General features: G+C 48.4%; 1 protein-coding gene across 4 annotated transcripts in view; it reads right to left on the bottom strand.

The window, feature by feature from the left end:
- Nucleotides 1-13227, bottom strand: part of LOC8027744 (iduronate 2-sulfatase) — an 83254-nt gene that overhangs the window by 30308 nt on the left and 39719 nt on the right. For all 4 annotated transcript variants that reach the window (XM_040219923.3, XM_040219926.3, XM_040219924.3 and 1 more), the window contains exons 6-7: nt 10685-10916; nt 3051-3211 (exon numbers count right to left, since the gene is read on the bottom strand). In XM_040219923.3, coding sequence (XP_040075857.2) covers nt 3051-3211; nt 10685-10916 — 393 coding nt within the window. The remainder of the gene's footprint in view (nt 1-3050; nt 3212-10684; nt 10917-13227) is intronic.

Below are 13227 nucleotides of genomic sequence, written 5' to 3'. Positions count from 1 at the left end.
GTGTCCCTGCGAAGAAACCACGATTCTAGGAGATTTGGGGGCCCCCATCTGTCCTCTCTCGCCAAGGTCGTCGCGGCCGGAAAGTCGAAAGAATGCCCCATTGTCCACGCATGGTCCACCAGTTCAGTCTTCAGTCGCGTCGCGTGGGATGCGTACGTGACGTCACGCTTGTGTTCTTTGAGTCTGGTATCTCTCCTCCTTCCGGTTTCACCAGTGTAGGACGCTGGGCAGTCACTGCAGGGGATCTTGTAGATAACGCCTCTTTGGACGTTCGCCGGGGTTGGGTCCTTTGAGTAATGCGGATTCTTGGGCGAGTTGGTACTGAAACTTGGAGAACATAATAGCGCTTCACGACAGGGACGAAGGGTGAACACTGTTCACCCCGCGATACAGTTTTCTTGCGAGGCAGAACAGCAGGGCAAATTGCCCTTCCTAGATGTATCTGTAATAAGGACAGGCGAGCCGAACCACAGGATTGAAACGGGGGTGTACCGCAAACCATGTGAAACAGATAATTTTTTGGATTTTTTGTCCCATCACCCAGTGCAACACAAGAAATCAGTAGTGCGATCGTTTGTACAGAGATCAAATACCGTGTCATCTAATGAGCTCCATGGCGCAAATGAGATGACTCATTTACAGAGAGCTTTGGTGAAACGTCACTACCCGAGGCGTTTTGTTGACGAGGTCAAAAACAAAATGAAACAAAATGTGGAACCGTGCGAAAGGGAAAGAGATAAGAATGTAGTGTGCATCCCCTATGTCAAAGGAGTCTCCGAACCTCTTAGTCGCGCTTTGAGGCCCCTTGGCATCCGAACTGTTTTCAAGCCACACAGAACTATTGGAAATTCCGTTTCCAAACCAAAGGATCCAACCCCGGCGAACGTCCAAAGAGGCGTTATCTACAAGATCCCCTGCAGTGACTGCCAAGCGTCCTACATTGGTGAAACCGGACGGAGGAGAGATACCAGACTCAAAGAACACAAGCGTGACGTCACGTACGCATCCCACGCGACGCGACTGAAGACTGAACTGGTGGACCATGCGTGGACAATGGGGCGAAAATAATCCCTGGAGAAGGGGAATAAGAGGGACAATGGACAAACAGAAATCTCCAAACACAGCTAGGTGACCGGTGCGCGACCGAAAAAATCCGCCTGGTCCGGGTATCGAACCCGGGACCTCTCCATTACAGGTGGAGCGCTCTACCAATTGAGCTAACCAGGGGTTAGACATCAGCAGAGCAAACGGGTTTTATCAGCCGCCACCAGTCTAACACCAACAGGGGTGAAGCTTGCAATTTAAGGTATTGATTATAATGCAATTAAATGCAAAGGTGCAAGCGAGCTGGACAAGAATGACGAAAATAATCCCTGGAGAAGGGGAATAAGAGGGACAATGGACAAACATCGGTCGCGCACCGGTCACCTAGCTGTGTTTGGAGATTTCTGTTTGTCCATTGTCCCTCTTATTCCCCTTCTCCAGGGATTATTTTCGTCATTCTTGTCCAGCTCGCTTGCACCTTTGCATTTAATTGCATTATAGACAATGGGGCATTCTTTCGACTTTCCGGCCGCGACGACCTTGGCGAGAGAGGACAGATGGGGGCCCCGAAAGCTTCTAGAATCGTGGTTTCTTCGCAGGGACACATCCGTGTGCAACAAAAACCGCGGCCCTCTCCACGAAGCTTACACGGACATTCGTGATAAATAGCGTTGAGTTTAGGTTGACTAAATAAGCTCCGCTTAGAGTATCGGCACTCCGTTCCCCGACATTGTTGTGGGCGCCGCCATTTTGGCTCGTATGCAGAGCAGACGCAACGGCTGATCGTCACGATTCAAAAGTGCGACTTCCTTAGCATTAAATTCGGCGTTAGGAAGCTCTTGTAATATTGGTTTGCTCTGTCGCGAACTGTTTAAACATTTGTGGAGGGCGGAAAAACGTTTCCTGTGATTTCAGATAAAGCTTCAGATAACTGACAACCATGATTTTAAGACACAATATGGCCAAGTGTCGTTACTCTGAAGCGTAGCTTATTTAGTGGCACTAGGTTGAACCCTGCATTTGCTGTGTAACTACTGATGATGCCTCCCGCATGGGAGGCGAAACGTCTAATGAAGTTGTTTTTTCTGTTATGTCAAGTCGGTGTTCTTGTTTTAATTATGACGTCTCCCAGCTTTTGGAGTATTTTTGCATAAAACGGTATATAGACCTTTTTCGTTTACTCTCGTCCCCAGCCACCTGGTAGACGTATCCGATTTGGGCGACGACAAAATAACAAAACCCTTCAGCCTGCAAATAGTAAAATAATACAGGTAAGACAAAACGAGAATGCGTGACGGTTACGATTATGTCTCCTATTGGCTTGGCGACGGCAAAACAGTAAGCACTTTCAATTTACCTGCACCTCTTTCACCGGTGGAGAAAAGTGTAGGACAGTGTACTTCCGGTATGTATATTGATATATGACCGGAAGTACACCGCCCTACACTTTTCTGCACCGGTGCAGGAGGTGTAGGTAAATCGAACGAACCTAATGTTTTCGCCCATACTGGAAGTGACGACATTGAAGATGGCGGCACCCTCGTGGAAAAGGTGCGCACCAAGTTTGGTTTACACTAGTGTTTGTCGTCTGCACACTGGTTTGCGAGCTCGCTCCCAGGTGGATTGCTGACCGCCAAAACGTTGAGAAAGCTGGAGTAGAGGCTGGCTACGAGCAGGATAATCGTGATAAGAGATACTTTTAACGAAATATCTGAACGGAATGACCACCTGAGAGCAAGCTCGCAAACCAGGGGCAGACGACGAACATTCGGTATAGGACATAGGAAATGCACGGCCACCATTTTTGCTTTATTTTTAATAGTTCAACACATCTGAGCTTTGGTCTAAAAAATAGTCATAAAACGTTTTTCGAAACTATATTTGCGTATCCAATGTCAAGCACATACACTTAGAATTCGAATTTTGCATGACGTGCCGAATGTGCTGGTCCTTACTGCCGCTCCTTGTACGTCGGCGTTTAAACGCTTATCAACGGGGCTAGTCACCTGGAACTCGAAGGGCATCGGTCCGTATGGAAAGCTGACGTTGAGCAACGCCACATCGTGGCGTTTCCTAAGGTCCGTCCAAGGATTCCAGGCTATATCCGGAAGTCCGGTAGGCCGGTCGTGATCTGGCGGCAGACTCATCGACTCCATCGGGTACAGCCCTGGAGACGGTCGGGGGAAAGGAAGGTACGTAACCATGAGTACCAGAGGCGAACTTAGCATTTTGCCGCCCTGCAGCAGCTTTTAACAGTGCAGTGCTTTTAAGAATGCCGCCACAAACTGGCCACCCTCAAATTTTTGCCGCCCTGGACAACTGCCTACTCTGCCTATTGGTAAGTCCGTCCCCGAGCGTGACATTATACGACCAAGCCTTGAAGAATTCTAAGTCTCTTATTACCACATCGGCTGCTCTGCTTCTGGAGGTTTCTATTCGAGTTATCTACTTTAATCTATCTTCGTGTTCTGTTCAGCCCTACGAGACGAACGGACAAACAACCCTGCTTGTCGAAATAAAGATAATAGGTCTTTGGGAAACCCCAACAATATTCAGTCGTATACGCCTGGCCACAAACATATCCCTCTGTCGCCAGTAAGAGACACTTAAAGGGGCAATGCAACGAGTTTTGTATTTTGCGGAAATACCGCTTAGAGCGGGTCCCTGACTTTCATGACCTGTGAAATACCCATTCGTTTTTCACCAGACGCAATCGCAAGTCGCAGAAAAAAATAAAGAAAAACGAGCTGCGTTCACCCCCTCAACTCGCAGCCAGAACAAGCGGCCACGTGATCTGGAGCCGATTATATGCCGCCAATGTTGATCATAGCCATGCGCTGCAGGGTTGGCAAGGCACAGGACACGCGCTGCGTTCCAGATATTGTTATGGTTCGGCTGTTGTCGTCATTGCAGCGATTGGACACAAGACACTACCCGAATGCTTCTCGAGCTATAGATTATCACGAGCCCAAATCGAGTGCCGACGCAATGCTCGGGTACAATCTATGAGCCGCATTCAAATATCGTCACTGGGCGGTACTGCTACCGCCCAGCTACGTCATCAGGTTTTGCGAAGGAGAGATTGAATGAAAACGCTTGGTTTTGTCCTCGAAATTACAGTGCAACAAAGGAGTTTCTTGGCCAGTGGCGTTGCGCACGAGTATCCTTGAGTCCCACTAGTGCCAGTAAGCTCGTGTAAAGTGAAAAACATTCCAGTTGAATATCGTTGCACCGCCCCTTTAAATGCTAACGAAGGCAGTGTTGGCTGAGCGTTCCGCTGGTAGAAAGTTACTTAGCCTTGAACGGGAACCCCGCTGATTTTCTGAGCAACCAACTCGAAAGCCATCATCTGAATGCGAATGACTTCCTGAGTCCGAAATGCTATCTCGTTCCCCCAGATTTACCCTAGTTAAATAAAAAAAAGTGATATGTTTTCGCTGCCGAAATGGAAACATTGTTCTCCCTAGAGTTTCCCCAGTTTTCCCTGCCACCCAGATGTGACGTCACCGGCAGGCAGCGAGGCGCACGGCCGGCAACCGGGTACGCTCGCGCCCGACTTTCTCGCGTCTAAAGACCGACCCAAAAAGCAGGGCCTATTCTCGACAAATTTACGCGCGTTTCAGGGGGCGTAATCACGGCATTTGGAGGGCGTTTCCTTTTTTTTTTTCCCCGAAGGGAAGAGTGGAAGGTCGTCAAACCACACACGACGGTTTTTGTCGGCGTCTGCTCGGCGTCTGGTGCAGTGTGGCCAGACTCGCGCTTTTCATGAAACAAGGCAAAATGTAAATCGGCAGCTATATTATCGCCTTCCGCAGGGGGACAGAAATAACTAAATGTTAATCAGCAACGAAAGCCTAATTTGCTATTTTCCGTTTGTATCGTGCAATCGCCAAGTTGCTAAACTCCGTTTTACGTTAACTTGTCGAATAGTGGAGGCTACGGCCCCCACGTCCCAATAAGGACGTCGAAGCGAGGCGCGTGACACTACATCACGGGAGCGTTCGTGTCACTATACGCCAAGTGCGAGACTCTGAGTAACCGGCTGTCGTCTGCTGGCCAAGAGTCGTCTGCTGCGAAACCAACGCACTTCGGATTGTGACGTTCACCGCCTCGACACTGCGAGCTCTTCGGGAACAGTTCATGAGACGAAAATGCGCTCAATCTACCCTTGAATCTGTGGCGAGTTCTAATGCCAGGGCGATATATTCAGCGGAAGCGGTCGATTACACGGTTGCGACCGTTCAATCATCAATCAAAAGCCACGCTGTTCTCGAAAAAGTGTTGCTTCGTATTAAGTATCGTCGAAAAGTAACATGGCCTTGTCTTTCTTCAGTACTGTGTTGCGGTCAGGAGAGCCTGACCGTAACACTACTGAAAGAAAAGAAGCCTAGAACTACTTTTTTGTCGCGGACGGCGCTTTTGCTGTGGAAGTAGCGAGATATCTCTGTGTCCTCAACCATGGGGTGTTGTCACGTGCCTTGCTCCGACATTCTTGTTTGGTCGGGGGGTTCCGCAGCCTGCACAGTTCGCCAAGTTATCGTGAAATAGAGTATAACAAGTCCCGGCAGAAGGACACAGCGATCTTTGCTCAAAGCCGTTCTTTTTATAATTTTTTTTTCATACCTTTTCTCCTCTTCCAGACGTTCATCGCTCGTTCGAAAGAGATACAGGCTGTGTTCCAAAGTTTACCCAAATGGATCCGAGTTACTCCGGCGGGTCATGTCACGTGACAACACAGATTGAAAAGCGCTAGACGCGGGTAGGTTTTGGCACGCCAAGGTACAAAACGCTTACCTCAGAGTAACGTCGAGTAAATTTTGGAACACGGCCATGGTGATCTCGTACACTTCGCCGATAAACCGGCGACCGCGACAAGCGAGTGCCCATTTCGGCGGCGGAGTCAAGCCATCCAGCCGGCCGCAAAGCTGGTCAAGCCAATCCTCGAACAACTTCTCGCTACTCGCGAGCTGACTGGCCGGCACCGCGTTGTACACTTTCGGATACGCCACGCCGAAATAAGCCACAGCGCCGAGATCTGTCTCGGTCGGGTCGCCGAATACGCGCGTCATCGAGGAAGGGCTTGTCCAGAACGCCCGCTACGTCCGGATTACGTCCGCCAAGACGCCCGTAAATACGTCGAAAATACGCCCCTATGTGGTTCGGCCTTAAAATGATACTACAACGAAATTTCGGCATTAATTGTTTGGTCTATACGTGTTCAAAGGAGCAGTATCACATCGGAAACACCAATATCTTGTTAAAAAAGACACGAAAAGGAATTTTGAAACAAATTAGACGATTAGAAAAGAGCGAAAAGACGGTGAGTGTGCAGGCGAGCTGGTGGTAGCTAATCATGTCGTATTACACCTGAGACTGCGGTGGAAGAAATCGGAAGAACTTTCAGTAGAAGGAACAGACACAGAGAACGTCTCAAACACAGCTAACTGGTTTATTTCTCAATCAGCCTTTAAGTACCCACGGAACTTTTTCCCAACCACACTCTACAGATAAACTCCTTTGTTGCAGACATCTCGAACCGGATGGAACAAGTGCAAAAGATACAAAACAACCCACACATGAGACGAGGACTTAACAATGGGACAGAAGGAACAGACACAGAGACGTTCTCTGTGTCTGTTCCTTCTACTGAAAGTTCTTCCGATTTCTTCCACCGCAGTCTCAGGTGTAATACGACATGATTAGAAAAGAGGACCTGATGGATGTCACTAAAGCCTCGTTTGTAATGCCCGTCTAGGAACCTTGACAGGTAGTGACGATAAGTGTCTCGCCTAGGGAGCCTTCATGTGCGCTTGTCTCGCCTCTTGTACATGCTTTGAACTTGACGTGATCTCGACAGCTCTTCGGCCAGCTCAAGAAAAGAGGGAAGGGAGGAACTCCCCACTCAACGGGACTCTCTTGTGTGTGCCCCAGAAGTGGCTATTCTCACTCTACAAGATTATACAAGATTAACCCGTCACTGCAAATTCGCACAAAAGCAGCTTTGCGGTTGGCTGCGGTGACCCGATCGTTGGCGTGCTTCGACCGCTTCGATGGCTAGAACGGCTAGGGCATCCTGGCGACGTCAGCCTCGCCGCAGCTTTGCTCATCCTGAGATAGACTACGTCACGATTGCGCCGGATGTGACGTGCTCTTCGCTGGCTGCTCTCCGAGCGCTTGCCAGAGTGGGCCGTTTATAACGAAAAATACGGCCATCAGGCTCAAAACACAAACGTGCGATTGTTATTTACTGATATTGTGGATCACATTCAGCCTACTTCTGAACACGACGGGTATATTTCAAATTTCGTCGAAGTATCCCTTTAACAGCGAGAAAAACTGGGCATTCGTGCTATCTGAGGTTGATCATAATCTCTATTTGCACAAAATAGGACCTTGGCGTACGTGCTGAACTATGGGAATGTAAAAGAACGGAAGCAATAGACTACTTCCATAAACCCCTGCATGCAACAGGGCGCGCGTTGCACTTTCGGAACTAGTTGGCCAGGGAGGAGAGCGGCATGGTTTCGGTTTTGATCAATACGTCGACAAGAGATTATACACAGAGCCTGGCATGTTTTCTGGTCCCGAGGGCGTCATTTTTGGTTTTTAAACTAACCTAAATGGCCAGACCTTGAAGTTATAGCACAAGCCCGAGACGTATAGCTTGTCTTAACACATGCTTGTTGTATTTTTGTACTCGAGCCTTTCTGTTAGCGTTTCGAGGTATGTGAACGAGCCAGTGCTGGGAATCTCGAATCTGCGAATTCGCTCGGGGATCTTGCTTGTGTACGAGTCAACAAGCTGTTACAGCCAATAAGTATGCATACATCGAGCTCGCACCTTCACATTACTGTTGCTGGTCAGGAAGTTTGTTTTGTGCGTCCATGGACGATATATAAATTTTTGCAATTACTGTTTTTCTTAATACGCCTGAGTACGCGAGGTAAAACTAGGAAGCGCCATTGAAAAGCTTAATTGGAACACACTTCTTATCTCTTATCTGTATACTGATCCGCAGCACTGCACGAAGCGAAGTCCCCACCCGCTTGCATTCCACTAATATTCAACATCGCGTATGCGCATAAAGTTATCCTGCAATCATAAAGGCATATTCGCGCATACAAACCATTTTAAGAAAGCAAAAGTCGAGCACTTCCGTGAAAAATGTCGTACCGTTCGTCGGAAGTGCGTCGGACGAGCGTGAACCCCTATGCGGTGCGCCAAACGAACGAAATTATTCAAAGCTCATGTGTTTGCTTTCTTCCTGACTGAGTATGCCGATATAATTTCAGACACACCGTTCAAACACAGATCTTGGGCGTCAGTAAAAGCTCGTCCAAAAAGGCTTAGCGAGGGGTAGGGGACGCTTGTTAGAGCCTCCATTGTATAGCTAACCGATCTCAGCGTTTCCGAAAACTTAATCTCCTATCACTATAAAATTTGAGTGGGAGATATATGATGAAACGAGTGAGACATCATAGTAACTTTTGTGCAGTAGTGAGGTAGAATGTATTGCGTTTCCTTAACAGTTCACGCGTCAACGCTGGCCTTAACTTTGATACTCCTGTGAGGATGCGGCTTGCTTTTCGCCCAGTGAAGTAACAAGAAGCGGACGTTTGGAAACAAAATACGTGTGAGGCTCAAGGTGACCAAGTTTCAGCTTTAGTTCACTGGTGCTAGACGGGATTATTGAAATTGAGCTCAAAGATGCACTTGTGGGTGAGGTGACTAAGCCACGTCTTAATACGTTTGCATACCCACGCACAATATCCGGTGTTTCGGGAACCAAGGAAAGTGCCCCAGTCTTCGTTTTGTATCGCTCGAGAATGAGTGTATTGTACATTCGTGAAAAGCCAGATAATCGAAAACGCAAGCAGCGCATTCAGTCACGGCGTGGTAGCATGAAATGAAGCTGCTAAATCGAAACCGAAACTGAGTGGCCAACTAGTTCCCAGAGTGCACTGCGTGGTATTTCGCCGCGGTGGTGCGCTTAGATTTTGGAAGAAGTCTATTGAAACTTTGATAAAACCGTTTTTGCAATTCGGTACGCTCAACCCGCGGCTCGCTGGTTTCATGAAATCGCTAGCAAATCCGTTCTCCTTATATCAGAAGCTGGCAGTTACGCTGGCGAAGAAAGGTCGACAAGTCAAACAATACATTTTTTGACAAATTACCCAAGCACCACGGATATAATGCTCGAAATTTGGATACACGTGCCCTCCACGCTCGTCTTACCTGAAAGAACGTGCCACTTGTTTTAGAATTTCTGTAGAAAAGTGGCTTAGACAGACGCCAACACGCTACCCTCGTAGCATGCATATGCTCGCTTAAGTAATTTACCCAAACATCTCTAGACCCTTCCAGAAAAGCGCTTCTAGTCGTGTCCATTTTCAGCGTTCGTGCTGCTTGTGGTGCGTTCTTTGCTCACCTTCACAAGCGATGAACATGCGCGTGCGGGGCTGTGACTTAACAGATCTAGGCTGTGATTTTGGTGCACATTGAGATGTATGGAATGGAATTAACTGCATTCGTGTAGGCGGCTGTTCATGAAGATCCCGCTAAAATGAAAATTAAAATAACTCTGCAACCACCAAGCCATACATGCATGAAGGTGCCATTTATCTTTAAATATTTATCTTTATATAAGAATATCTTCAAATACTTATCTTCAAGAATATTTGCTTGAAATATAGCGTAAAGTGTGAAAATGTATCATACATTTTTAAAATTGAAAATACGTCAGCAAAAGTTTCCCCCCCAAAAATATATATATTTTGTTTCTTTTTTTCTTACAGATTTGTTTTACAAGCCATGAAAGCTACACTTATGCCGTTTGTGCGAGTGCACGACCAACTGAGAGAAGACCGGTTTTTAAGCCTCTAGCAACGGCTTACGACCGGGTGCGTCGCTGCGGAGCTGGTCGGAAGCCTCCTCAAGAGGATTACAAACCGGTCTTGTCCCAGTTGGTCGTAGTCAAACGCAAGTGTGTGAATGGGCCTTTACATGTGCTTTGTGCCCGTTCAAGCGTATGTCGTCGCGTTTGAAAAAGGGACGTTCAGCTGAAAGTCACATAGTGACAGCCGTACATTTCGCTTAGAGACTTGGCAACACGTAAGCCGCCATGCGGATGCTTCCAGCAGTACTTTTTTTTAAAGTACCTTCTCGCTTTTACTATCTACGTGGAGCGCAAGTTCGTCTGCTTCTTTTGCAGGGGTTGTGGTGACGTCAGAACGCCGAGCTCTGATTGGCTCTGATTGAAGGATAGTCGGTAGGCCTCGAAGCAAGCTGCCTGAAGGTCTACCCACTATCCTTCCAATCAGAGCCGATCAGAACTCATCGCCTCTCTGACGTCTCCACAGCAAAAGAAGCGGACGAACTTACGTTCCGCATCAACAAGCAGCTCTGACGTCACGGCAATGCGGTGGCGCTGCTGTCGGCACGGCGCATGAGCAAACGCTTCAAGCGAATCTCGTTTCTGTGTACTGGCAGTGTCCCCAACTGGTGTGGGAAACTCGCACTTGTTTGTAAATAGCGTGTTCTTCTAGTATATAGCCTTGAGACTTCTTTGTGTCATTATACTTTTTCGATGCTGTTTTTGTTGTTGCTTTGAGTGTGCGTGCGTGTAAAGATGAGGGCCCACCTAAATATTCTTGAGGAATTCTAAAAGGGATGTGCGGCTTGTGGTATCCGACGGCCATGAAGAAGGGCGTTCGAGCACCTCCGCGTCTACCGTCGCTCGATGACCAGCGGCGCAGGAACTTTGTCGCGTACTGACTGCTCTCCAAATCCGGGAGGGTCCCCAGGGGCTGACTGGACACGTTGACGGCACACAGAAGGTTCGCCTCGAGGTTCCCGTCCACGTCGGGACAGACCTGCCGGCGTCAAAAGGAGCCTGTTTGAACTGAAAAAAGACTCGCTTCCTGCGTCCATATATCTCCATACACGATCACTGTACAGGAAACGACGTAGTCATACCTAAGTTTAAACTTTAAAGCATGAAACGGTTTTGAACAGATCCCCAAATCCCAAAGGTTTCTCCTTCCCTCGGTCTGTGCATTGCCCGTTAAATTTAGCAAGGATATTGACATCAAGTGGCCCAACGTTACGTGATCTCCAGTGAGAAACACGAAAACTCTGCTACTATAGTCTCAACTACAGTGTTCTAGAGAGTTGTACTGGCAAGAGCGGCGGCCGCCGCGTGAAGATTTTGTGCGTAGACGACACCGTAGCGCTGCTGTTCTGGAACGTGGCTTGTCAGCCTCATCGTCGGCGCTGCTTGGCGTGTACTACTGTGGTTCGACTGGAGCTTTTCACGACCCAAAACAAGTGCTAATGTGAAAAAGTGTAGGTTTTCTTTTGGACTAATGTTTCTGGAGTGTGTGCTATCCTCTACTTTCATTATTCGCCTGTTTTTGATGGAGATCATTTGATTAATATCGACTCCCCACCCCTTCCCAGTACTGACATGTCGTTCAGTAACGCCATCACTTGGGCTGCACGCTTAATAGCTGCGAAAGAAACCACGCGATACCGATATAACCAGGAAAAATAGACTAATAAATCTCAATAAAGCTCTCACTTTCTTAATGGTGAGAGGAACAATTAACAGGTGTACAGTTTTTTGTCATCATGTTGCTGATGCGGGAACCAGCGTTCTGTAAGGTGCAAGGCCGAACGCATTTGGGAACGTCCAAGGTGTCAATGCAACCGGCGAACATATAGCAAATTGTGTTTTGTGGAAGGCAGTCTATGAAGAAAAAATTCTTTGATTGGGAGTACATGAAGCATTAAAATACAATATGAAGAAAAACTTCAACAACCCCTAATATGGAAAAAAAAATATTCTCAACTCACTGCTTTATGACCTCTCAAAAGTGTAATACACTTCATCGACATACACAGCAAGCCCATGACAGGTATCCAGCAACATACTATGCAAAAAGACTACAGAATAGTCATAATATATTGCAGCATAGAATTTTAACCTCTTCGCCATTGACGATGTGCACATAGTCTCGAAAGATAAGGCGCGGTTCAAAATGTCTCTCGGACACCGCTGATGTCTCATCGAGGTGTTTATCTTGTCGGGTAAGATTTTTTTCCCACTGTAGTCTGCGCGACTCCTCATTGGCACACGAAACAACGACGTCTTACGATCGCTGGTGCTCCGCCTGCCCTTGTTGACCGGGAAGCCCGACTTGCATCCCGGCGCGAAGCAGTGTGTGTGTCCGTTTTTTTCCTTGCATTTATGACCGAGATGGAAACGGAACGGTGAAGACTCCCCACCACTGCATCACAAAGTAAAGTGCTACGTTGCTATTTTCGGGAGAAGCATACCGCCTCAGCTTCGTCTTCTTTTTCGCTCATCGCAAATCTGCCTTCTGCCACAAATTCTCCTAGGGCTCGGAACTCCAGCGCCACTCGCGGCCATCTACGTTGACCGTCTTCACGTGGCCCATTGTAAGCAGGCGCCGCTCTTGCCAATACATCCTCCAGAACACTGTATTCTCAACGATAGTTATGTTCTTCGAACTGACGCGCACTTCCCGGTTAGCTCGGTTTGGCGGCGTGAACCATTAGCGATCATAACGGTGCGATGACGGCGATGAAGGCCACGTCGCACACTACGCCAAATCAATTGAACTATTTCGAAATTACCCAAGCCTTGTGGGAGACGGGGGTGGAAGACGACGATGCGGAGGGCACGTGACAGGCGGTCGGCCGGAAGACACGAGCTGGCGCGAGACAGAGCGTGTTGCGCGAGGCTGGGGCTGGGCAGAAACGATGGAGCCGTTCTGGCTGGTCTGGCCTATGGCGATCCCCGGAGCGGTCCACCAGCGAGGTTCTGAGCAGGTCCGAAGGAAACGGCCATGACGATTCCAGAGTGGTTCCGCAGCGAGACTTGGGCTATGATAGCCCGGGACAGGTAACCTACGCAGCGCTGGCGTGGGAAGGACGATCCGCAGGCCTGGACGCGGGTTCCGACTGCGAGCTCTGACCGACGGGCAACAACCAGGGTCGGCGGGCCCGGACTGCCGGCTCTCGAGGACGGGCGACCGGGAAGTACTGTAACCCATTCGCTGTCTTCTCGTTCTGTTGTGCGACTCCTTGGGAGACGAGCGAAGCGCATTCTAATCAAGTGGTGATTATTAATGGAGCGAGAACACCACAAAGAGCGACCAC

The sequence above is a fragment of the Ixodes scapularis genome, unplaced genomic scaffold, assembly GCF_016920785.2.
Source record: "Ixodes scapularis isolate PalLabHiFi unplaced genomic scaffold, ASM1692078v2 ptg001080l_1__unscaffolded, whole genome shotgun sequence".
In the NCBI taxonomy this organism is placed as follows: domain Eukaryota; kingdom Metazoa; phylum Arthropoda; class Arachnida; order Ixodida; family Ixodidae; genus Ixodes; species Ixodes scapularis.
The sequence above is the reverse complement of the archived record's forward strand: the minus strand, read 5'-3'. Positions and strand labels throughout refer to the sequence as shown.